Source organism: Lissotriton helveticus, chromosome 12 (assembly GCF_964261635.1).
Source record: "Lissotriton helveticus chromosome 12, aLisHel1.1, whole genome shotgun sequence".
NCBI classification, from domain to species: Eukaryota; Metazoa; Chordata; class Amphibia; order Caudata; family Salamandridae; genus Lissotriton; species Lissotriton helveticus.
This window is the reverse complement of record NC_136073.1, coordinates 685,908,145-685,933,405: the sequence shown is the minus strand read 5'-3', so window position 1 is coordinate 685,933,405 and position 25,261 is coordinate 685,908,145. Positions and strand designations below refer to the sequence as shown.

The following is a 25,261-nucleotide window of genomic DNA, read 5'->3' as shown; positions in this document are numbered from 1 at the left end:
TGATCTTAATCATGATGATTGATTATTACTTAATCTTCCTGACGGCCCCCAGCGCCTAGAGACCCTAACGGGTGATGGTACGCGCTTTACAAATGTAGATTATATGTATTACTGACCAGGCATACCATTATTAAAAGTAGTACTCTGAACCACGTAACTTCTGTGGAAAAGCCAATCAGTCGAAAATCATAAAAGTAATAGAGCTATGCTCTAATGTTTATATAACTTTTCATTTAGGCCTTAAAACTCAGTACAATAGCAAAACACAGAAGCCTTTACAGCCTTTATAAGTATTGACTTTTCTACGGTCTCTTCCCTAAGGAAAGTGCAACGTTTTCGATTCCTGTGAATGAACAAAACCCATCTGTGGAATATTTTGATAAAAGTGACCTAACTTTCGGAATTAGTTATTTGGAACTATGGAGATATCACGGGAATCACCTGTGCTGGATGGAAGACCGTTTCAGCTGCAGTCCTCTCCTACTGATAATGCGCCTTCTTCAGAAAGCGCACACAGCTGGGTTACAAAGTAAATGCACATCTGGATCTTTGTTTCAGATATAGATTTATTTTAACAAAATGGGCAATTGAAAAATAAATGATTCATTAGATTTTCCTTAACTAAGCCTTAAGCGTCCTTAAGGCGTCCCCCATTTGACAAAGTCATCTGCATTCTCCAGTGTCCACAGAGAACAGTCAGTCCTGCTCCTTTGGTGAAGAACATCAAAGCTGCTGTCCCAGAATGCACCTGTGTGATTACCTAATGCTAAAACTGGCAAGCCTATCCCTCATCCCTAGACAACAATCGCCAACTCTGCTCTCAGCAGGGAGTTTTGTTTCCTCAAAGTGTAAAGAAGAGTGAACTTCATAGATGTCTTGGAAGTGGTTCTGGTTTCCATCTTGATGTCCGTTGCACAGATGTCCGACACTCTACTCACTCACGGAGGAGTCGCTTTCTGTTTTCTCCAAGCTTTGTGGTTCAGAATCGCCTCACTCCTCACCTGGCTCCAACCGAAGAGACAGGCCCACTGTGTCCACCTCGACAGGATGCAGACTGAACTTTCCCAGACCCTGTAACAGACAAGACAAAGGTGAGGCCAACAAGACTTCGCTGTCATCACATCACCCTTTCACAAGAGAAACAGTCATGGTGAGTCCATGGTAGTCAGCAGGCAGTGGGATCCCAGTTTGGAGCAGGCAGTGCATCTGGACTAGCAGTGACCTCATTCTACAGCATTATGTTCAAGTAACTCTTGCCTTTGAGCACGGGCTCACCCCGCGCCATGCCATGTGCAAGCAGCACTTCTCTCTGAGCGCCATATTTAGTAAGGTTTTGTGCTGGGGCAAAGTCAAGCAAAGCGTCACAGACTCTTACAAGGGTATTTACTTTCCAGCAAAAAAAGTAGATTGTGCTGGAAAAGGGTACTTTCTCACTGTAAATAGCGTTTTCGCTGCTTTGTGACAACAGGGCATCATTACTAGGGGGCAACTTATGCAAGCACCATATGTAGTGTTTGACACCAAGCCCAATCTACTAAGATAGCGCGACCAGGCTTTGCATCAAAATATAATGTCTCCTTGAAGCAGGTGCTAACAAGAAAAATGGTTTAATTTCTCCACACATTGCATATGTGCATACATGCTGTACTGTATAGCATACATACAATACATGGACATTTTAAGCATTTGTCTAGGCATATGATTTTGTATTTCAATGCTATGCTTCCAGTACAATGTATCTTAATGCTAGAAAGCATGCTCACATGACTGCACCACGGTGCAAATATTGTGCGAGAAGCTCTGCAGCTTTGTAATAGTAAAAATGGTAATTGTAAATATTCTTGTATAGCGCTACTGCCACCCTACGGGTATCCTGGCGCTCAACACAGTTATTACCAAGTTTCAATACTTTATTCGACAGCATTGTCATAAAAGCATTTTCCCCTATCCTAAACAATTATAAATACTATACTAAACTTTAAGATCAACCTAAAATACACATTAAATACAATCAAGTACGAAAAAAATGCTGGCGAATATTTACATTTTAAAATACATTCATTTAAAAAAGGAAGTTAGAGTCACAATACTTAGTTCATGAGGAAATGGGGCTAGTCCTAGAATAAATATAATCCATCTTAATTAATCAGTTGGAGTTTAAAGTGCGCATGCGAATTATCCAGGCCCATCCCAAGTATTTGGCTAAAGCGATTGCAAGATTAGGAGCACAATTTGATCTTAATATTCTCAATGCTTCTAGGTGCTTTCTTGTACCCATATTCCTGCAAACCGGTTTTAGCCATCTACCTCATGGGGCAGCATATAATGGGCAAACAAACAAAAAATGTGGGATGTCTTCAACATGTACCTTACAGTGACAACATGTATTTACATTGCCTGGTGACCATTTAAAAGTGAAAGTATTTAGAGGTAGAGAACCAACTCTAACTGGAAGTACAGCTTTCTGTCCATGGGTTTTGTAATCAGATCCCAGTACAATTCATATTTTGGGATTGTTTTTATCTCCAGGTACTGGGATACCATCATAGACGGATGATCGGAAATTAAAGCGGAGTGACATACCTTGTTCCAATACATTTTTTTCAGTATCGCTTTAGATGGAAAAGCGGAGGGGTCAATGGCAGTCCATAAGTGATCTAGGAGCAACTTTTGAAGCAAGTTCCTAATTTCTTTGAGCCAAGCTATTTTATGGAACCGATCAGATTCAACAATGTCCATAAGAGCTGACGCATAATGGCTCAATTCTGGCGTAGTCTTTATGTGCCTCCAATATAGAAGTGGGCGCAATCGAGCCATATCTTCAATCTTTTTCCTCCCAAGGTCATATAGGAGCGGAATCGATGGGGTACTCTGTGGGACACCAACCAACCGGCGAAAAAATTTGTTTTCTGCAATAGTCAAAGCGCTCAGATTGGTGAAGCCCCATAGCTCTGATCCATAAAGACAGGCGCCCAGCACTTTCATACTATAAACCTCCATTATGGGCTGAATAGGTTTTGTTAATGAAGATTTATATTTTTGCGCTATGGCCCCAGCCAGCTGGTGGAACTTTAAGATCACAAAATCCAAATGAGATTTCCAATTCATATTGCCCTGCAAAGAAATGCCAAGGTAGGTAAAAGCATTCACTTCTTCCAAAAAACACCCATTAAAATATATTTTTCCCTTGAATTGCTTAGCGGGATTCAAATTCATGAACTTGGTCTTTGAGGTATTTATCTCCAAACCCCGAATCCGACAGAATTCTCCAAATGCATCAATTGTCTTTTGTAGACCACTGGGGGTCCGTGAAACCAGTAGAGTGTCATCAGCAAACATTAATACTGGAACCCGCTCCCCATCTAGCAATGGAGCATCTGTTGGAGATTTCTTTAAAAAATCTACTACGCCATTAATATAGAGAGAGAACAAGGCGGGGGCCAGGACACATCCCTGCCTTACCCCTCGCTCCACGGGGAAGGAATCTGTGACGTCTCCCTGTCCCCCCCACCTAATTCTTGCGTAGTTATTTTCGTGCATACGCACGAGCAAAGTCAATAACTCGGGGCTAATGCCAAGATCACTTAAAACAATCCAAAGTTTTTGTCTGGGTACTAAATCAAATGCTGCCTTCAGATCTACGAAGACAGCATATAGTGGGCCATTTGTCAGAGACACATTTTTCCAGTAGAGAGTTAAAAAGTGGAATACCTGGTCAACGGAGCTAGTTAAGGGTCGGAAACCGGCTTGGTACGGGGAAAGGATATCCTTATCATCTATCCAGGCTTGTATTTTATTTTGTATCATTCTACCCATCAGTTTTTGTGCTGTGTCGATAAGGCTGATGGGCCTATAGTTATTTGGTAAAGCCTTATCCCCTTTTTTAAAAACAGGAATAATCTCCGCACCCTTCCATGAAGATGGTATCATAGCTCCTTGTGCGATAGAATTTGCAAGCCATAAAAAATATTGGCACCAGTTAGCCCGGTCAGATAAAAATACATCTGCCGGTATTCCATCAATACCTGGAGCCCTGCCTCTAGTCACCCCGTCCAATGCTACATTTACATCTCTCAAAGAGAATATTTCGTGTCTGTAAAAGACCATTTTGGGGAGCGGATGGGGTGTCGAAATCGAGTTATCAGCATATTGGGGTTTAAAAAAGTCCACCCATGCTTCTTGTGGAACATAATTTTTCGGACACTCTGCCATTCCCCCCTACCCCATTTTAAAATGGCCCAAAACTCTTTCTGTTGTTTAGCTGCACAGGCTTTTTTAAGATCTAACCATTGATTCTCATCCCACAACCTTTTTGCCCTAGCTTGTACTTTCCTATAATCATCCCTGGCCTTCAGCACACCTTCTTTAGTCCTCAGGGCTAGGCTAAGGTTCTGCCGTGCCTTTCTACAGGAATGGTCATACCATCCTCGATATCTCTGGGGGCCGGCGCCTTTCCCCTTATGTGCCTTTTTTAGGAAAAACCCCTGTAACTTAACAACAAACTTAGGATGTGACTCTTCGATTAATTTATTAAAATTTAATTCATTACAGTGAACCTGCAAACTGCTGACCTCTTTTTCAACAGCCTCCAATAAGTCCTGCATATCTCCTGGCTTATCCATCAATGTTGCCCATCTAATATGTCGGAGGTTGTTGGTTGAGATGACATCTAGCGGGATAACACCCCCTTCCTGAATAGGTGGACTTTTATTTGGGTCCTGGTTAAAGAGCAAGCACAATGGATTGTGATCGCTCTCTAATCTAGACATCACTTTCATGTCTATTATCTTATTCCAGACTCTGACATCTACAAGGATGTAGTCTATCCGACTACTTGACCTTGTGTTGTCAAAGGTGTGCGCACCCTGTAGGTCTGAGGGGGTGCGGCCGTTTACTGCCCTCAACCCCCTGGCCAAGCACATACTCTTGACTTGTATAGCCACCTCAGTCCATTTCTTTATCACAGGTAAATCCAATTGAGGGACTCCCCATTTACTGTCTTCCTCTAGGGACAATTTGTTATCCTCATTGCCTAGTGGTTCAAACGTGGTATTCATGTCTCCCCCCACTATAATGGTGGTATGCGGTGGAAGATTCTCTAGGTCGTTATCTAATACTACTACCACCTCGGCAGCTTTACCCCCTTGAGTTCCCCTGGCGTAGATGTTATAAAGGACCATGTCTTGACGATCAGCCCATGTTATCACGATTGGGAGTAGATCATAGTTGCTAACTGGCCTCACTTTGATGGAACATTTTAATGATTGGCGTACCCATATAATTAGTCCCCCTGAGGGCCGCCCTTTTGGGTTCTTTTTTGCAGGGGCAAAAAAATTTAAAAAGCCCTGCCGATAAACGGCGGTCACTCCCAAGTCTCCTGAAACATTATAACATCATGGCTATCTATAAATTCACACCATTCGGGGGACTCAAGTTTAGAATTAATTCCCGCCAGATTCCACGAAAGAAATTTAAGACCTGTCTTTAACTGCCTATCCCTCCCATGAAGGGAGGGATAGGCATGGGGGGTATTGGTCAGATTAGAGGGGGGGCTAATTTCGCCTCTGCATTCAATGCTGCAGTGAATCAATGTCAAATGCCCCACAGTACTATAATGATCCCCTCTAGAACTAGGTGTCCCCTCATTACTAGATTTAGTTGCAATAGACTTCATAGCAACACCTATTCCCCTTACTTGAGACCCTGCAGTTTTATCCACACTGTGAGAAGTTGGCCTGATGTGCAGTGTTCACTATTCTAGTGATCACTATATATCAGTCCAAACAACCCTTATTGATGATTGGTTGTAAGTCAACCTTATAGACCAGCTATCCTAGTAGCATGGATACGAGCAGTCTAAGGCTAAGACTCTAGAGGGCGTGTTAAGCCAGCTGTTTTACCATCACATTACCCCTTGAACACCCAGTGAAAGGACACCACACAAGTGTTATGAAAATAAACAGTGTATTTATTAGAATCACAACAACCCTGTACTCTTTATGAGGACAGGGTGCTAGGCACACAACAAAACTCTTACGAAAATACTTAAGTTAGCACGTTATACACAAATGCCCGAGGGGCACGAAAAACCATATATTCTAAAAGTGGAATGCGAAATTACTAGCAGGTAAGTACAGTACTAATAGGCTTTGGAATCGCTAGGACTTGACTAGGGAATCGTTAGATTACTTCTAGGAGACCTAGGGGACTCGGGTGCAGAGTGTGCACTCTCACGCGGGATGCGGGACAAAGTCTATGGAAGCTAGTAAAGGCAAAGTTAGTGTTCACGGGCGAACCCGACCTGGTAGGAAGAAAACGACAGTGGATCCTGACCCTAGGATAGTGAGGCTATGCTGGGACACCGAAGTGCCGAAGTTACCTAGCCCAGGGGCTGCAGCTGCATAGGTCTGAAAAGACGTCGGGGATCTCGTTGCCGGACCAGGAGCCTGGAAGAAGGAAGTTGCGGGCAGGCGACCAGTGAAGGAAAGTTCGATGGATCCAAGCCTGGATCAAGGAAGAAGAAACCTGAAAGCAGAGGGGACCAAGTTCTTGAATCACTAGCCAGTGATTAAGTGGGCACCAGGATGGCACCGGGCGAAGTCACCTCGACTAGGTGAGTGGGCGACGCTGGCTCTGCAGATCTCACGGACCAGGAGGCGTTGTCGGCGACCAGGATGGAGAGGCGAGCTGTCCCACGATGGATGAAGCTGTCGGCGTCGAAGTTACCCAGGATTGGGCAACAAGCCTTGGCTAATTCAAGCCCACGCGGTGGACTCAAAATGGCGTCTTGAGTGGACCAGGAGGGTCCGGGGTGCTCCTCTTTTGGAAGGGAGCAAGGGCCAGCCTGGAGCAACCAGACCAGCAGCAGAAATGTCGTCGGGCGTCGTTCAGAAGGCCACAAGCCAGCGGGCTAGTAGCCAAACAACGCGGTGAGCAGCAAAAAGCAGAAGGGCCCCACGCAGATCGTGGAGATGCTGGGAGGCTGTACTTCGGTGCTGGAGCTGCTCAGGGTTGGGGCTTCTCGGACCCCAAAGCACTCACCAGGAAATTACTCGGCGGGCTTGCTGGAAAGAAGTCGTGCAGTCTTGAAGATGGCCGGTCCCTCGAGGTCTCGTCACACCCACGAATCTCAGCGTGACTGATGATGCAGGTAGAGGTCAGAGGTGCCAGGGAAGCCGGTTCTCGTCGAGCTGGGCAGTCTTGATCCGGAGGAGAGACTTGCAGCAGACCGCAGTGTTCTTAAGATGGTGCCTGCGGATGCAGGGTGACTACTCCTTAGTCACAAGGGAGAAATCTTAGGAAGAAGTCTTGAGTTCCTTTAGTGGAAAGTAGTTTCAGGATTCAAAGATGATCTGATTTGGAAGGGGGCCAGTTCCTACCTTTATCCTGTAAAAAGGGGCTGGCACGCGACTAAGTCCTGCCCTATGGGTGGGACTAGGAGGGGGGTGGTTACACCCACTTCCTTGGCGGGCTTTTCCCCAGCACAGGGTCTGGAGTGACCCTGGAACTGGTTCCAGCCAGCCTATGCACAGTGAGCACCGGGGTGCCACGTGCAGTCACCTTCCTCTAAAGCCCTGCCTACCTACAATACACAAAACCCTGTCTGGGACGGTGCTGGCACCGCCCCTGGCAGGAAACCCTTTGTCCTTATCTCCTGCTCTGGGAGGACTCCCAGCAGCAGGAGGGCAGACTTGTGTCTCGGTGGCAGCATCCATTTTGTGGAGCTGAGGCTCTGTTGGACTTTAACCGGGGTTAGGGGTTACATACATGTTGTGTCCCTCTAGAAGGGTGGAATGCTAACCCCGTCGCCAGAATTGGCGAGGGGTTAGTATTCCAATTCGTATGACACCTTACTCGACATGTTTTGATAAAGCGATACCAGAGTTGGCATATAACCGCGAGGATTATAATGCACTTAAGAGTATATGGTATGCGATATCATGGAAACGGCTAAGGGATGGATCCCGAAAGCCGCAGACAAGCTCAGCTCATGCCAGAGCACCATCTCACACGATTCCAAGCACTCTGCCTTCAGGATTGTTAAGGCCTGCCATAGGAGTGACTGATAGGAGATCTGTGTGTCCATTTTAGGGTTAGATATAGGTATACTATATCCAAAGCAAGGGGTGATTACACCACCTTGCCCCAGCTGTCAAGCAGCCAGTTGTGTCAGATTTGGATGGCCAGCCAGGGGTGGCATAATACATGCTGCAGCCCCTGGTAGGCCCTGGGTACACCTATGCCCTGGGTACCTAAGGTACACTGTACAGGGACTGATAAGGTGACTCAGTATCCAATTAGATATGTACCTAAGGTACATGGAATCCATTTTACAGAGAGAGCAGTAGGCCTGGGGTCCTGAATAGCAGGGCCCCAGGTCAACTAAGTCAGAAAACCAGCAAAACACTAGGCAAAAAGTTGGGGGCAACCATAGTCAGGGATCTACCTTCCTACATAACCCCCCCCCCCCAAACGAAAGGAGATAAGGCTAGCCTTGCCAGGTAAGCCTATATTGCCTGAGTGGCCATATAAGGAAGTACCAGCACTGGCATGGTTACCCCCTATCTCATGGTCCACTAAGCAATCCCTCACCCTAAGGGTGTCTGAGGGTCTCCACCATAGGGAATCTCTACCTGTGGTGTGTTTTGGCAAAGTAAAAGGCTGGTGCTGAAATGGAGTACTGAAGTGAGGCTCCACTAATTTTGGGCTCAGCTTCCTCCAATCACTTTCCACCATAGAGGCCTTTCTTTCCAAGACTGAGTTGTTTTGGGCTCTCAGGGTCAACCTCTGGCTACCTACAGCTGGAGGTTGGGTCCCTCTGTTTGGCTTACTGGAGGGACAGGTCAGGGTTGGGGCCCTCAGGTCCCAAGTTTGGCTGTGCCCAACAGTGTCCATCTGTGGGAGGTCCCTAACTAATTTTAAGGGGGATCCCTCAGGAGTATGTTTTATTTTCACTTGGCTAGGATTACTAGCTTCAGTGCCCTTAGTCTGTTGATTGGGAAGTTCTTTTGGACAGGGGGCCCTTTGGGGTCCAACACTGGCCTCCCTGACCTCTACAGCCCTGGGCTGACTGAGGCAGGGTAGAGAGGGGCAGGTTACCTGCTCCAGACTGGGTCCCACCTTGGAAGGGTCCACTGACATCAGGGGTTCTGCCAGGCTAGGCCTGACTACCTCTGTGGCAGTTTCTTCACAAGGGGTCAGATCAGTTCCCTGAGGAGGCTGATCCTTTCCTAAAGTCTGGTGGGAGGGAGATTTCTCTTCCTCCTCAATGCTCTCTGTCTGAGTGGAGTAATCCATAGTTTCAGGCTTCACAACACTATCCTCTGTCTGAGTTTGAGCTGTGGCCATCACAACTCTCCCAACCTTTTCAGGAGGGGGCTCAGTTTGGGTGTGGGCTGTGACCATCACAGCCTTGACAACCTGTTCTGGGAAGGAAGTTGTCTGAGATTGGGTTGTGACTGGCACAGCCCTCCTGACCTGTTCAGGGAGGATATCTTGGACTGGGGCTGTGGCTATCACTGCCCCACTAACCTTACCATGGATGTTTACCATTTTAGAATGGGTTTCTTGCTCAACTTCAGCCCAGGCTGAGAGCTCTAAATCATTCCCCAGTAGGCAATCTACAGGTAAGTTTGGTGACACTGCCACTCTCTTGTGGCCAGTGACACCTCCCCAGCTGAGATTGACCACTGCCATGGGATGATCTCTCTGTACTCCATCAATATTGGTCACCTGGTATGTGGCACCAGGTAAAAGTTGCCTTGAGGGGACTAGGCTCTCAGTCACCATAGTGATGCTAGCCCCTGTATCTCTATAGGCCTCAACTTTTATACCATTGATGAGGGGCTCCTGTCTGTACTTGCCCAAAGTTTGGGACAAGTTGTGAAGTTGGCAAACCCCATGCCAGTCTCACAGACAAGAGTATCTAAGTCAGGGGACCTGGTTAGGCCAGAGTCCCCAGGAACTCCCAAAGTAAATGCACCCAAATTCTTGGGGGCACTCCCACCACCTGGGGGATTACTACTAGTAGTAACAGGAGGTTTGGGAATGTTACTTGGGGGTATGTTTTCCTTATTGTTATTCTTGGGGCAACTGCTGTCAGTTTTTAAATGACCCACCTGTTTACAGGGATAACAATAAGGTTTCTTCTGGTTGTTGGAAGGATTCTGGGACCCACCCCCCTCAGAGGATTTTTGGGGCCCTGATGTGGTTTGATCTGTAGATTTATTCCCACCCTTCTCTTGAGGCTTGGTTGATTCCTTTTTCTGGTCACCACCTTGGTTCTTGGGCCTAATCCTGGTTCTGACCCATTTGTCTGCCCTCTTACCCAATTCTTGTGGAGAGGTCAGATCAGAGTCTACCAGGTGCTGGTGTAATAACTGGTTCTGACAATTATTTAAGACTTGCTCTCTCATAATTAGATTATACAATCCTTTGAAATCAGTAACCTTACTACCCAGTAGCCAGCCTTCCAAAGCCTTAGTGGCACAATCAACAAAGTCAGACCAGTCCTGAGACTGAGTTTTCTGGGTGTCTCTGAACAGCAACCTGTACTGCTCAGTGGTTAAGCCAAACCCATCAACCAGTGCATTTTTCAGGACCTGGTAATCATTAGCATCCTCCACTCTTGTAGTGAGGAGCTTATCTCTACCTTTACCATCAAAGGAGAGCCACAGTATAGCTGCCCACTGACTCTGGGGAATGCACTGCACAGTGCAGGCCCTCTCCAAAGCAGCCATCCATTTCTGGATGTCATCCCCTTGCTTAAAGGGGGGCACTATCTTAGTCAGGTGTTTAGTATCTAAACCCTTCTCTCTATCTCTTGGGAGATTGCTGCCACCAGTGGGAGCTAGCCCACTCATCTGCTGCTCTCTAGCAAAGGCAAGCTTCTCTTTGGCCAGGGCAAGTTCTTCCCTTTCAATCCTCAGTTCAGCTTGTCTCATTCTAGCTTCATGCTCTTTTCTCTGAGGGGAAGTAAATCTCCTCTGTGGAGGATTCCTTCTCCCCTGAGAAGAGGCATTAGAGTGCAGAGATCTATTGGAGTCCCTAGAAAGAGATCTATCTCTCCTAACTCCAAGGTTAGGCCCACTTCGGGTCAGTACTGGGGGTCCCCCAGATCCTAGCCCAAGTAAGTCTAAGTTGGTCCTGGTTAGCCTTCTGACTACCTCAAGACCTTTGTCTACCTCATCCCCAGAGAGTTCCTCCTGATCCTCCTCCTCCTCAACTGCAGTAGCAGTGTTGGGGAGGTCTGGATCCCCAGAGGTTCCCTCTAAGGCTGGCATGTTCTCATGTAACTGAGAAAGCTTTCTGGCATCATATGTCTCTAAGAGACCTATCAGAAAGGGAATGGTGGGGTTAGACCCCTGCTTCAGTTTTCTGGAGACACAGATTTGTCTCATCTCCTGGAAACTGAGAGCTGCATATCTTGAAGTGACCTGTGGAGGGTCAACACTGACCAGGGGAGTCTCAGTAGAATCTCCCTGGGTAGACATGCTTTTCTAGTGAGGTGTAAGTGGTGCACTTACCTACACTATATGTTTGCCTACTGATCCCTTGCTAGAGTTGTAGTTTAGGGTGTGCTAAGCCCTAGGAGCTACAACAGCTGGTTCAGTAGAACTCAGAGTATTCTAAGCTAAGTTATATGTACCTTTAGTACTTATGTGATCTTTCACAAGATATTCTTAGGGCATGTGTGGTAAAACAACAGCAAGCTCAAATCCCACCGCTGCCACCAATGTGAGAAGTTGGCCTGATGTGCAGTGTTCACTATTCTAGTGATCACTATATATCAGTCCAAACAACCCTTATTGATGATTGGTTGTAAGTCAACCTTATAGACCAGCTATCCTAGTAGCATGGATACGAGCAGTCTAAGGCTAAGACTCTAGAGGGCGTGTTAAGCCAGCTGTTTTACCATCACATTACCCCTTGAACACCCAGTGAAAGGACACCACACAAGTGTTATGAAAATAAACAGTGTATTTATTAGAATCACAACAACCCTGTACTCTTTATGAGGACAGGGTGCTAGGCACACAACAAAACTCTTACGAAAATACTTAAGTTAGCACGTTATACACAAATGCCCGAGGGGCACGAAAAACCATATATTCTAAAAGTGGAATGCGAAATTACTAGCAGGTAAGTACAGTACTAATAGGCTTTGGAATCGCTAGGACTTGACTAGGGAATCGTTAGATTACTTCTAGGAGACCTAGGGGACTCGGGTGCAGAGTGTGCACTCTCACGCGGGATGCGGGACAAAGTCTATGGAAGCTAGTAAAGGCAAAGTTAGTGTTCACGGGCGAACCCGACCTGGTAGGAAGAAAACGACAGTGGATCCTGACCCTAGGATAGTGAGGCTATGCTGGGACACCGAAGTGCCGAAGTTACCTAGCCCAGGGGCTGCAGCTGCATAGGTCTGAAAAGACGTCGGGGATCTCGTTGCCGGACCAGGAGCCTGGAAGAAGGAAGTTGCGGGCAGGTGACCAGTGAAGGAAAGTTCGATGGATCCAAGCCTGGATCAAGGAAGAAGAAACCTGAAAGCAGAGGGGACCAAGTTCTTGAATCACTAGCCAGTGATTAAGTGGGCACCAGGATGGCACCGGGCGAAGTCACCTCGACTAGGTGAGTGGGCGACGCTGGCTCTGCAGATCTCACGGACCAGGAGGCGTTGTCGGCGACCAGGATGGAGAGGCGAGCTGTCCCACGATGGATGAAGCTGTCGGCGTCGAAGTTACCCAGGATTGGGCAACAAGCCTTGGCTAATTCAAGCCCACGCGGTGGACTCAAAATGGCGTCTTGAGTGGACCAGGAGGGTCCGGGGTGCTCCTCTTTTGGAAGGGAGCAAGGGCCAGCCTGGAGCAACCAGACCAGCAGCAGAAATGTCGTCGGGCGTCGTTCAGAAGGCCACAAGCCAGCGGGCTAGTAGCCAAACAACGCGGTGAGCAGCAAAAAGCAGAAGGGCCCCACGCAGATCGTGGAGATGCTGGGAGGCTGTACTTCGGTGCTGGAGCTGCTCAGGGTTGGGGCTTCTCGGACCCCAAAGCACTCACCAGGAAATTACTCGGCGGGCTTGCTGGAAAGAAGTCGTGCAGTCTTGAAGATGGCCGGTCCCTCGAGGTCTCGTCACACCCACGAATCTCAGCGTGACTGATGATGCAGGTAGAGGTCAGAGGTGCTAGGGAAGCCGGTTCTCGTCGAGCTGGGCAGTCTTGATCCGGAGGAGAGACTTGCAGCAGACCGCAGTGTTCTTAAGATGGTGCCTGCGGATGCAGGGTGACTACTCCTTAGTCACAAGGGAGAAATCTTAGGAAGAAGTCTTGAGTTCCTTTCGTGGAAAGTAGTTTCAGGATTCAAAGATGATCTGATTTGGAAGGGGGCCAGTTCCTACCTTTATCCTGTAAAAAGGGGCTGGCACGCGACTAAGTCCTGCCCTATGGGTGGGACTAGGAGGGGGGTGGTTACACCCACTTCCTTGGCGGGCTTTTCCCCAGCACAGGGTCTGGAGTGACCCTGGAACTGGTTCCAGCCAGCCTATGCACAGTGAGCACCGGGGTGCCACGTGCAGTCACCTTCCTCTAAAGCCCTGCCTACCTACAATACACAAAACCCTGTCTGGGACGGTGCTGGCACCGCCCCTGGCAGGAAAGCCTTTGTCCTTATCTCCTGCTCTGGGAGGACTCCAAGCAGCAGGAGGGCAGACTTGTGTCTCGGTGGCAGCATCCATTTTGTGGAGCTGAGGCTCTGTTGGACTTTAACCGGGGTTAGGGGTTACATACATGTCGTGTCCCTCTAGAAGGGTGGAATGCTAACCCCGTCGCCAGAATTGGCGAGGGGTTAGTATTCCAATTTGTATGACACCTTACTCGACATGTTTTGATAAAGCGATACCAGAGTTGGCATATAACCGCGAGGATTATAATGCACTTAAGAGTATATGGTATGCGATATCATGGAAACGGCTAAGGGATGGATCCCGAAAGCCGCAGACAAGCTCAGCTCATGCCAGAGCACCATCTCACACGATTCCAAGCACTCTGCCTTCAGGATTGTTAAGGCCTGCCATAGGAGTGACTGATAGGAGATCTGTGTGTCCATTTTAGGGTTAGATATAGGTATACTATATCCAAAGCAAGGGGTGATTACACCACCTTGCCCCAGCTGTCAAGCAGCCAGTTGTGTCAGATTTGGATGGCCAGCCAGGGGTGGCATAATACATGCTGCAGCCCCTGGTAGGCCCTGGGTACACCTATGCCCTGGGTACCTAAGGTACACTGTACAGGGACTGATAAGGTGACTCAGTATCCAATTAGATATGTACCTAAGGTACATGGAATCCATTTTACAGAGAGAGCAGTAGGCCTGGGGTCCTGAATAGCAGGGCCCCAGGTCAACTAAGTCAGAAAACCAGCAAAACACTAGGCAAAAAGTTGGGGGCAACCATAGTCAGGGATCTACCTTCCTACACACACCTATACTCATCCGCCCTTTCAGTCAATCACACTCATTGAGACCAGAAAGGGCAGAGAATCTGTTCTCTATCGGTACACCCCAGTTGTTTGTTATGAAAAACGGTTTACCTTTTTTCACTACGGGGTTCCATTTTGTTTTAAGGACTGTGGGGTTTAATAAATTCCCTTTTTTTGCATAAAAGAAGTCTAGTGTTAATGGAACTATTTCTGTGGATCTACGCTGAGGGGGATATATATTTGCAAGGATGTTTGGGAGCACTTCGGGGTCAGAAAGATGTAACACCACGCAGTCCCCTTTGAATTTTTTGATACCACCCCCAATCCATTCTACTCTTCTAGCTTTTACTACTTCTTGAGCCAGCTGGTCCATACCTCCCGGGGTGAAGGCCATATTCTTCGATAACCAATGAAGTGATTTATTTATCAGAGAAGGAGTATTCTCTGCTTGCCCGGGCTCTAAAAGGGGAACATTTGCCAGAACGAGTATCAGGGGAGATGCCTCCACAATTAATTCTACATGCCCTTTCTCTACATTTGGATCTACCTGGTTGTCCCTTTGACCTGGTCCTTCAGGATCACCGATATTAATATCTGATCCCCTGACAACCCCCCCTCCCATATCAGTAGTCAACATAGGGATAAGGGGAGTGTTTTCCAATAGTTCTATTCTTGGAGCTGTCTGTGTAATTTTAGATTCAACTCTGAGAGTTTTCTGGTTAGTAATGTTGGTAGTTTCTTCTAAAGATTTTTGCAGAAGGCCCCCCAGTCTATTCACCTCTTCCGTAAGATGGTCTATTTTACTTAGGAGAGGTTTGGTGATAATTTTAATTTTATTATCTAGGGCATTTAACAATTTCTTGAGTTGTTCTTCGTCCAAGAGTAGCTTCCCTCCAGGAATTCCCCTTGTTTCTTCTCCAGTATTTCCGGATAAGGATGCATCGGGACGTTTTTTACTTGAGCGAAGGCCGCCCCGTTTTGAGAGGTTCTTTCCCCCCCCCCCCCCCCCCCCCCTTAACAGCTCTAGGAGCTGGTACCGGAACAGGGGGCTCCTCTTCTAACAATATTATTTCTTCCCCTGGTATACTCTCAGAAGCTGAGTCCATAATAGCTACCAGTAGCTGGGCTAGGGGGTTAATCTCAGGTGTCTGAAATACCTCATTACTAATATCAAAAGTAGAAGTAGGTAGAGGCGTGTCCTCAAATAGCAGTTCAGGAGAAAGACTCAACCCCAATGAGGATCTCCTGTCGCTATTAATCTTTGCAACCTTCAGGACCATGTAATTTTCAATAGTATTGACTGCTGGGATCGATTTTGCCTTTGACATGATGAGTGGCAACGTGGGGGATTGCACAAGATGATGCTGTGGTAGCTGAACCCAAAGAGGCTTTACTGAAAAAGCAAATGCGTTATAATTATAATTGACTTACGGGCAACGATTTAGGCAAAGTTTCTGGGCCCTGTCCCTGGCGATTCCTGCCGATGAGGGCCGTAGAGGGCCCGCCCTTTGCCCGGGCTTCGCCCCGGGCGTCCTGCACGCGTCCCGCGAAGCGGGGTGCAGCGCTGTTTTTGTGTGCCTCCTGGCGCTCTCTCGGCGTCACAGAGTGCGCCGCCGCGTAGGCTGCCGGGAATTGTAGTCCCGGAGCGGCGGCGCGAGTTCTCGGCTGTGGGATGACTCCTGGCGGTGGCGGCGTCCTCACGAGTGCCTGGGTGCCCTTATGTGACTCCTGGCGGTGGCGGCGTCCTCACGAGTGCCTGGGTGCCCTTATGTGACTCCTGGCGGTGGCGGCGTCTCTCTGGTGAGTGTCGGCTTAATTGCACGGTTCCCCCTCTCTGCCGGGTGCAGCGCTGTTTTTGTGCGCCTCCTGGCGCTCTCTCGGCGTCACAGAGCGCGCCGCCGCGTAGGCTGCCGGGAATTGTAGTCCCGGAGCGGCGGCGCGAGTTCTCGGCTGTGGGATGACTCCTGGCGGTGGCGGCGTCCTCACGAGTGCCTGGGTGCCCTTATGTGACTCCTGGCGGTGGCGGCGTCCTCACGAGTGCCTGGGTGCCCTTATGTGACTCCTGGCGGTGGCGGCGTCTCTCTGGTGAGTGTCGGCTTAATTGCACGGTTCCCCCTCTCCGCCGGGTGCAGCGCTGTTTTTGTGCACCTCCTGGCGCTCTCTCGGCGTCACAGAGCGCGCCGCCGCGTAGGCTGCCGGGAATTGTAGTCCCGGAGCGGCGGCGCGAGTTCTCGGCTGTGGGATGACTCCTGGCGGTGGCGGCGTCCTCACGAGTGCCTGGGTGCCCTTATGTGACTCCTGGCGGTGGCGGCGTCCTTACGAGTGCCTGGGTGCCCTTATGTGACTCCTGGCGGTGGCGGCGTCTCTCTGGTGAGTGTCGGCTTAATTGCACGGTTCCCACAGTTATTACTATAGCTTTCACAGTGCGCCAGTGCAGGAGTAGTGAACATCATCCGCTCATTAATAAGTAGGGCTTTGCACACCTTTCTCCCCATTGTGCAATTTAGCAACTCTGGTTGCTGCACTGAATTGTGGTAAAAAATAATAACTCTGCCCCTGAAACTATTTCAATGCCTCTGATTGGTGTCAGCAGCACTATTGTCCCGCTGACACTATTGGCCTAATCCAAGCTTTGTATTTGGAGACACTGTTCCCTAGGAGCGCTAGCTCAGTGCCAAATGCTGGTATTGGACTACACTCTGGCGTCTGAGCAAGCACAATTATGACACTATGCTGCACTCTGCTCTAAAGTATTAGTAATCCCAAGCACTAATCCAATGCCCAGCAAAGTATGAAAGAAAACATTTAATTCGGCTCAAGTACCTGTCCATAGCCACAGCATGGTGTTGGTAGCAGCCTCCTTCTAACTCACACTCACTCAATATGGCAGCATGCTGGTATGGGCCACAAGTGCAGACTTAATGCCCTGGCAGGTTAGGAAGCCCTTTAAAGGAGTCACAAGGTAAACAACGACACATAGGGCCTGTTTCACAAACTGATCTCTGTAATGCGTTTTGTAGTACTACTAAATATAATTCACAAACTACGTGCAGAGTTTTACAATTCCCCACGCCTTATACTTATGTGTGTGGAGTTCACCGCCCCGACTGCAGAGTCTCCAGGCGTGGAGCACTCAGCACACAAAGTATAGGGAGTGCGGAGAAGTAAAACTCTGCACGTAGTTTGTGAATACCTAAATGTAGTAAACTTGCACAAAAGTCTAAGTTTACCTTTGTGAATCAGGCCCAGTATGTCTCAAAGGGGATTTGTTTTGCAGTGCAGCGCTGGATAAAAATAACTTTTTTTTTAACTCTAGTCCCTCACTGGCCCCTTTAACATGGTTTAAAATAATATTCATTTGGTCAAACAAGACTATAAAATCACATGTTAAAAACAATAACAAACAGATCACACACATTGAAATCACAGAAATCAATTACTAAAATGTATGTCATAATTGCCCTTCCATGTCATCATAGCTGGACCATACAGCATATTTTTTTCCTTAAGCTCCTTGCCCGAATACCAAATCTAAACACTGCATAACAGATTGTTGGGGACTTACAGCATTGTAGATACAATAAACCTCTTGACATGTTTTAAAACATTTCCCGTCTAAAGCTGGGCATAAAAATCAGGTTCTAAAAGCAGAATATAAAGAGCAAAATAACAAAGTGCTTAGTGGACTGCATGGACACTCTACTGCATGGGCAACAGGGTAATAATGCAAACCATTTCCCAGTAAGGGGGAAAGCCGCCAAGAGGTGAATCTTATTTACTCGAATGTGAGGTAAATAAAATCTGTGTTCTGGTGCTTTTATCCATGATAGATAGCGCTCCATGGCTTCACAGGTTGACAACAGGATATATGAATGGACCGTTACCATGTCCAGAACTTTCTCAAGTCTTATCTTTTCTCTGTGGGCGTGATATGTGCCCTTTACGAAGGCCTTCGTGAGTGAGCTAATCTTGCTAGTATTCTCAAAGACATTAGATAATCCTAGGTCTTGAAAAGTGTTTTTTATATACTTAATCCATGAGATAGCTAGCATTTTAGTCTGTTTCATGCAATTCTCCACTATTCCCAGAGTGAAACTTCGCTCCGGAGTGGACCAGATTTTAACCCACAGCAAGAAGGGTGCCAAGCCCACCGTATCTTCTAGGAAATCTTGTGAGTGATAAAACTTGATGTGGATCTGGGGAGTCCTACAAGCCTAGTTAAAAACAACTTGTTTTCTGCTGCTTGAAGGGTCTTTACGTATGTAGGTCCCCATACTCCTGCACCATATGTACTTCCCGACAGGCATTTACTTCTGTATAACATGGTCAGTTCTTTGGGGAGTTTATGTCCTAACTTTTTTGCAAATCTAAACCAAGATTCACAAACTGCCTCCATCGATTGGGACTTTTGAGTGATCAAAGGGGTCCCATTTCAAATTGGCGCTAAATAAAATACCCAACTAGCTAAAATGAATTGTTTTCTTTATCGGGTAGCTCCTCGTTGGGTCGGCACTGCAAAGCCCAACGGGCCCCATGAGGGGGCTCTTTGCCAGAGGTCTTCTCTTTTTGCCGATGTGAAGTCACGTGGGGCTCGTTGGGCATTTCAGCGTCGGCCCAACAGGGAGCTGCCCGATGATGAAGCATGGCACCTCTAGGGGTGTGTGAGGGCCCTTGCTCCTAATAGGAGCTGCTCCACCTCTATTCTTTGCTCCATTGTGGACACCTGGTACATTGTCTTTCTCTACCTCCCCTTCTGTTTCCTCTAGGAACTGCATACCCCTGTTTTCGCTATTGTAACAAGGGGCGCGTATGCTGGACCTGTCAAGCCCCTGTCCCTCTCCATGTGATTCATAAAACTATGAATCCCATCTAAAAGAGCTTGCAAACCACTAGCAATGCGGGCCAAGAGGACGGCATCGTCCATGTATGGTTAAACAGGAACTAGACTCAAACCAATTCTTGGGACATCAGGGACGCAGTTTGTTAAAAAGGAGTCAAGGGCATTAATGTAAAAAAGAAATAGAAAAGGTGCAAGGATGCAGCCCTGTCTCACCCCACACGTAACTTGGATAGGGGGAAGTCTGTTCGCCTGACTGGAAAGAGCAAACTCTCATATTTGTATCTTGAAGGAGACTTTTTAAGACACTCAATCAAGATGAATCCACTTCCGCATGTCCCATAATGTCCCACAATTTGTTTCTATCCACTAAGTCAAAGGCACCGGAGCGGTCTATAAAGGCTATATGTATGGCCCCTCTCCTAACCTTGATGTATTTACCCAAGATTAGGCAAAGATTTAAAGCTTGATCTGTAGTGCCCATTCCTGGGAAAAACCCATATTGCACTTTAGTAAAAAAGGAGTTTTCACTCGCCCAGGCGTCTAACTTTCCTAAGATTAACCAAGCAAAGATTTTTCCTTAAGAGTAAAGCAGTGCAATCGGATGGTGATTGGAAGAGACGTTCTTATCTCCTATTTTTATATATGGGGAAATTGACGGACTGCCTCCATGAATCTATTGCCCCCCAACTATTATAGACCTAAAAACGTTTATACGCAGCAGTGCCCAGAGTTCTAAATTGTGATTAACAATCTCTACTGGCACCCCATCTGGTCCAGCTGCCTTGCTTGATGCGGAGCAGAGAATGGCTATGCATACTTCCCCCACGGAGATGGATTTACTAAATTCAACTAGTGCCATGGTGGTTGCAACGGGATCAGCTGTGAGTCTTTGATTTTTATCAGGCATTTCTGGGTTAAATATTTTTGCAAAATGAGCAACCCATTCATGCTCCATTATACGACAATATAGTACAGACTTCCTGCATTTTGTTACACACTAGTGTTCACTTATCCTACTTCCTATCTGTACAGTGTTAGATGTCAGGGTTCAGTTATCGTACATACTATCCACATGGTGTAAGATGCCAGGGTTTACTTCCCATCTGCACGGTGTTAAGACGCCAGTGTCTGCTCATCAAACATGCTATATGCATTGTGTTACATGCCACTGTTCACTTATCATACATCCTGTATGCATGGGTTTAGATGCCAAGGTTCACTTATCATACATGTGATCTGTACAGTGTTAGTTGCTACGGTTCACTTATCGTGCATCCTATCTGCATTGTGTTACATGCCATTGATCATACATCCTATCTGCACGGTATTAGATGCCATAGTTCACTTATCATACATTCTATATGCATTGTGTTACATGTCATTGATCATATATCCTATCTGCGCGGTATTAGATGCCACAGTTCACTTATCATACATCCTATATGCATTGTGTTACATGCCACTGATCATACATCCTATCTGCATGGTATTAGATGCCACAGTTCACTTATCATACATCCTATATGCATTGTGTTACATGTCATTGATCATACATCCTATCTGTGCGGTATTAGATGCCACAGTTCACTTATCATACATCCTATATGCATTGTGTTACATGCCACTGATCATACATCCTATCTGCACGTTATTAGATGCCACAGTTCACTTATCATACATTCTATATGCATTGTGTTACATGTCATTGATCATACATCCTATCTGCGCGGTATTAGATGCCACAGTTCACTTATCATACATCCCCTATGCATTGTGTTACATGCCGCTGATCATACATCCTATCTGCGCGGTATTAGATGCCACAGTTCACTTATCATACATCCTATATGCATTGTGTTACATGCCACTGTTCACTTATCATACATCCTGTATGCATGAGTTTAGATGCCAAGGTTCACATATCATACATGTGATCTGTACAGTGTTAGTTGCTACGGTTCACTTATCGTGCATCCTATCTGCATTGTGTTACATGCCACTGATCATACATCCTATCTGCACGGTATTAGATGCCACAGTTCACTTACCATACATCCTATATGCATTGTGTTACATGCCACTGATCATACATCCTATCTGCATGGTATTAGATGCCACAGTTCACTTATCATACATCCTATATGCATTGTGTTACATGCCACTGATCATACATCCTATCTGCATGGTATTAGATGCCACAGTTCACTTATCATATATCCTATATGCATTGTGTTACATGACACTGATCATACATCCTATCTGCATGGTATTAAACTCCACAGTTCACTTATCACACATCCTATATGCATTGTGTTACATGCCACTGATCATACAGCCTATCTGCACGGTATTAGATGCCACAGTTCACTTATCATATATCCTATATGCATTGTGTTACATGACACTGATCATACATCCTATCTGCATGGTATTAAACTCCACAGTTCACTTATCACACATCCTATATGCATTGTGTTACATGCCACTGATCATACAGCCTATCTGCACGGTATTAGATGCCACAGTTCACTTATCATACATCCTATATGCATTGTGTTACATGCCATTGATCATACATCCTATCTGCACGGTATTAGATGCCACAGTTCACTTATCATACATCCTATATGCTTTGTGTTACATGACACTGATAATACATCTTATCTGCACGGTATTAGATGCCACAGTTCACTTCTCATACATCCTCTATGCATTGTGTTACATGCCACTGATCATACATCCTATCTGCATGGTATTAGATGCCATAGTTCACTTATCATACATCCTATATGCATTGTGTTACATGCCACTGATCATACAGCCTATCTGCACGGTATTAGATGCCACAGTTCACTTATCATACATCCTATATGCATTGTGTTACATGCCACTGATCCTACAGCCTATCTGCACGGTATTAGATGCCACAGTTCACTTATCATACATCCTATATGCATTGTGTTACATGCCACTGATCCTACAGCCTATCTGTGCGGTATTAGATGCCATAGTTCACTTATCATACATCCTATATGCATTGTGTTACATGCCACTGATCAGACAGCCTATCTGCATGGTATTAGATGCCACAGTTCACTTATCATACATCCTATATGCATTGTGTTACATGCCACTGATCCTACAGCCTATCTGCACGGTATTAGATGCCACAGTTCACTTATCATACATCCTATATGCATTGTGTTACATGCCACTGATCCTACAGCCTATCTGCGCGGTATTAGATGCCACAGTTCACTTATCAGACATCCTATATGCATTGTGTTACATGCCGCTGATCATACAGCCTATCTGCACGGTATTAGATGCCACAGTTCACTTATCATACATCCTATATGCATTGTGTTACATGCCACTGATCATACATCCTATCTGCATGGTATTAGATGCCACAGTTCACTTATCATACATCCTATATGCATTGTGTTACATGCCACTGATCATACATCCTATCTGCATGGTATTAGATGCCACAGTTCACTTATCATACATCCTATATGCATTGTGTTACATGCCACTGATCATACATCCTATCTGCATGGTATTAAACTCCACAGTTCACTTATCACACATCCTATATGCATTGTGTTACATGCCACTGATCATACAGCCTATCTGCACGGTATTAGATGCCACAGTTCACTTATCATATATCCTATATGCATTGTGTTACATGACACTGATCATACATCCTATCTGCATGGTATTAAACTCCACAGTTCACTTATCACACATCCTATATGCATTGTGTTACATGCCACTGATCATACAGCCTATCTGCACGGTATTAGATGCCACAGTTCACTTATCATACATCCTATATGCATTGTGTTACATGCCATTGATCATACATCCTATCTGCACGGTATTAGATGCCACAGTTCACTTATCATACATCCTATATGCTTTGTGTTACATGACACTGATCATACATCTTATCTGCACGGTATTAGATGCCACAGTTCACTTCTCATACATCCTCTATGCATTGTGTTACATGCCACTGATCATACATCCTATCTGCATGGTATTAGATGCCATAGTTCACTTATCATACATCCTATATGCATTGTGTTACATGCCACTGATCATACAGCCTATCTGCACGGTATTAGATGCCACAGTTCACTTATCATACATCCTATATGCATTGTGTTACATGCCACTGATCCTACAGCCTATCTGCACGGTATTAGATGCCACAGTTCACTTATCATACATCCTATATGCATTGTGTTACATGCCACTGATCCTACAGCCTATCTGCGCGGTATTAGATGCCATAGTTCACTTATCATACATCCTATATGCATTGTGTTACATGCCACTGATCATACAGCCTATCTGCATGGTATTAGATGCCACAGTTCACTTATCATACATCCTATATGCATTGTGTTACATGCCACTGATCCTACAGCCTATCTGCACGGTATTAGATGCCACAGTTCACTTATCATACATCCTATATGCATTGTGTTACATGCCACTGATCCTACAGCCTATCTGCGCGGTATTAGATGCCACAGTTCACTTATCAGACATCCTATATGCATTGTGTTACATGCCGCTGATCATACAGCCTATCTGCACGGTATTAGATGCCACAGTTCACTTATCATACATCCTATATGCATTGTGTTACATGCCGCTGATCATACATCCTATCTGCACAGTATTAGATGCCACAGTTCACTTATCATACATCCTATATGCATTGTGTTACATGCCACTGATCATACAGCCTATCTGCACGGTATTAGATGCCACAGTTCACTTATCATACATCCTATATGCATTGTGTTACATGCCGCTGATCATACATCCTATCTGCATGGTATTAGATGCCACAGTTCACTTATCACACATCCTATATGCATTGTGTTCCATGTCATTGATCATACATCCTATCTGCACGGTATTAGCTGCCACAGTTATTATTATTATTATTAGGGATTCATAAAGTGCATGGCTGCCCCAAGGCTTCCCAGCGCTAAGGGGTTCAGATACTGAATAGGTGCTCACCATGTCTTAGAGATATTGCATGAACAGCAAGGTCTTGATTTCTTTGCGGAGCTGTAATTCTTTGTCTATCAATCTGTATCCAACGGCAGGGAGTTCCAGAGTTTGGGAACTAGGTGGCAGAAACATCTTCCTCCCCATCTCTCCCCACTAGTCTTTGTTTGTTTTAGACGTTCCTCCGTGCTAGATCGTAGCCGCCTATTTGGGATTGTGGGGTTTCGGGAGGTTTCTCGAAGAGATTGACTGACACAGGTGCTCTGGGTAACGAAGCTTTTATTGTGTTGCACAGTCTGCGTTTCTGCACCGGCACTCGGTAGAACGGGAGAGGTGTGTCTGGTTCTTCCGACGAGTTGGTTCCTGCTCCCGGCCTACTTTCCCACTGCCTCCTGGGAGTTGTAGGCCGTCCCTCCGCCGTCTCGATGTCCTCTCGGTACCGGCAAGGAAAAGAAATGAGTCTCAGTTATACTGTCCTGGTACAAGGACTCAGTGCAGGGGAAAAGGGGTGAGGACTTCACACGTGCACTTTCAGGACCCTCGCCGAGTGTAGGGGTTCAGTGAGGGGGGGGTTTATCAGTGCTATGGAGGGGCGTGTGGGTGTGCTCTCAGTGGGGCTTGCTCCGTCTAGTGCCTGCCCACCCGCTGAATCTTGACCGTACCTGGTCAAGCCACACTTCGCGGGAAGTGTGGCTGGGCGGTGCGTTTTCCCGTTGGCCTCCCGGCTTGATGGTGTAGCTGCCGTCTCGGTCTCCCGGTGTCTCTGGCCTCGGCGCCTCCGCCCTTGGTTCCTCCGGCTTCCGCTCCTCCTGCTGGACCTCCTTGTCCGACCTCCGATCTTCCTGTTGTTCCTCCTCGTCCGACCTCCGCTCCTCCTGCTCACACGATAACCACTCTCCTCCGCTCTCGCTCC

The 25,261-nt window shown here is 46.6% G+C and overlaps 1 protein-coding gene across 2 annotated transcripts in view; it reads right to left on the bottom strand.

The window, feature by feature from the left end:
• Positions 1–548: 548 nt before the first annotated feature.
• The window catches only part of FCSK (fucose kinase), a 1,128,763-nt gene continuing 1,104,050 nt past the window's right edge, over positions 549–25,261 (bottom strand). For both annotated transcript variants that reach the window (XM_078671586.1, XM_078671587.1), the window contains exon 24: positions 549–1,071. In XM_078671586.1, the coding sequence (XP_078527712.1) occupies positions 991–1,071 (81 nt within the window). In that variant the 3' untranslated portion in view covers positions 549–990. The remainder of the gene's footprint in view (positions 1,072–25,261) is intronic.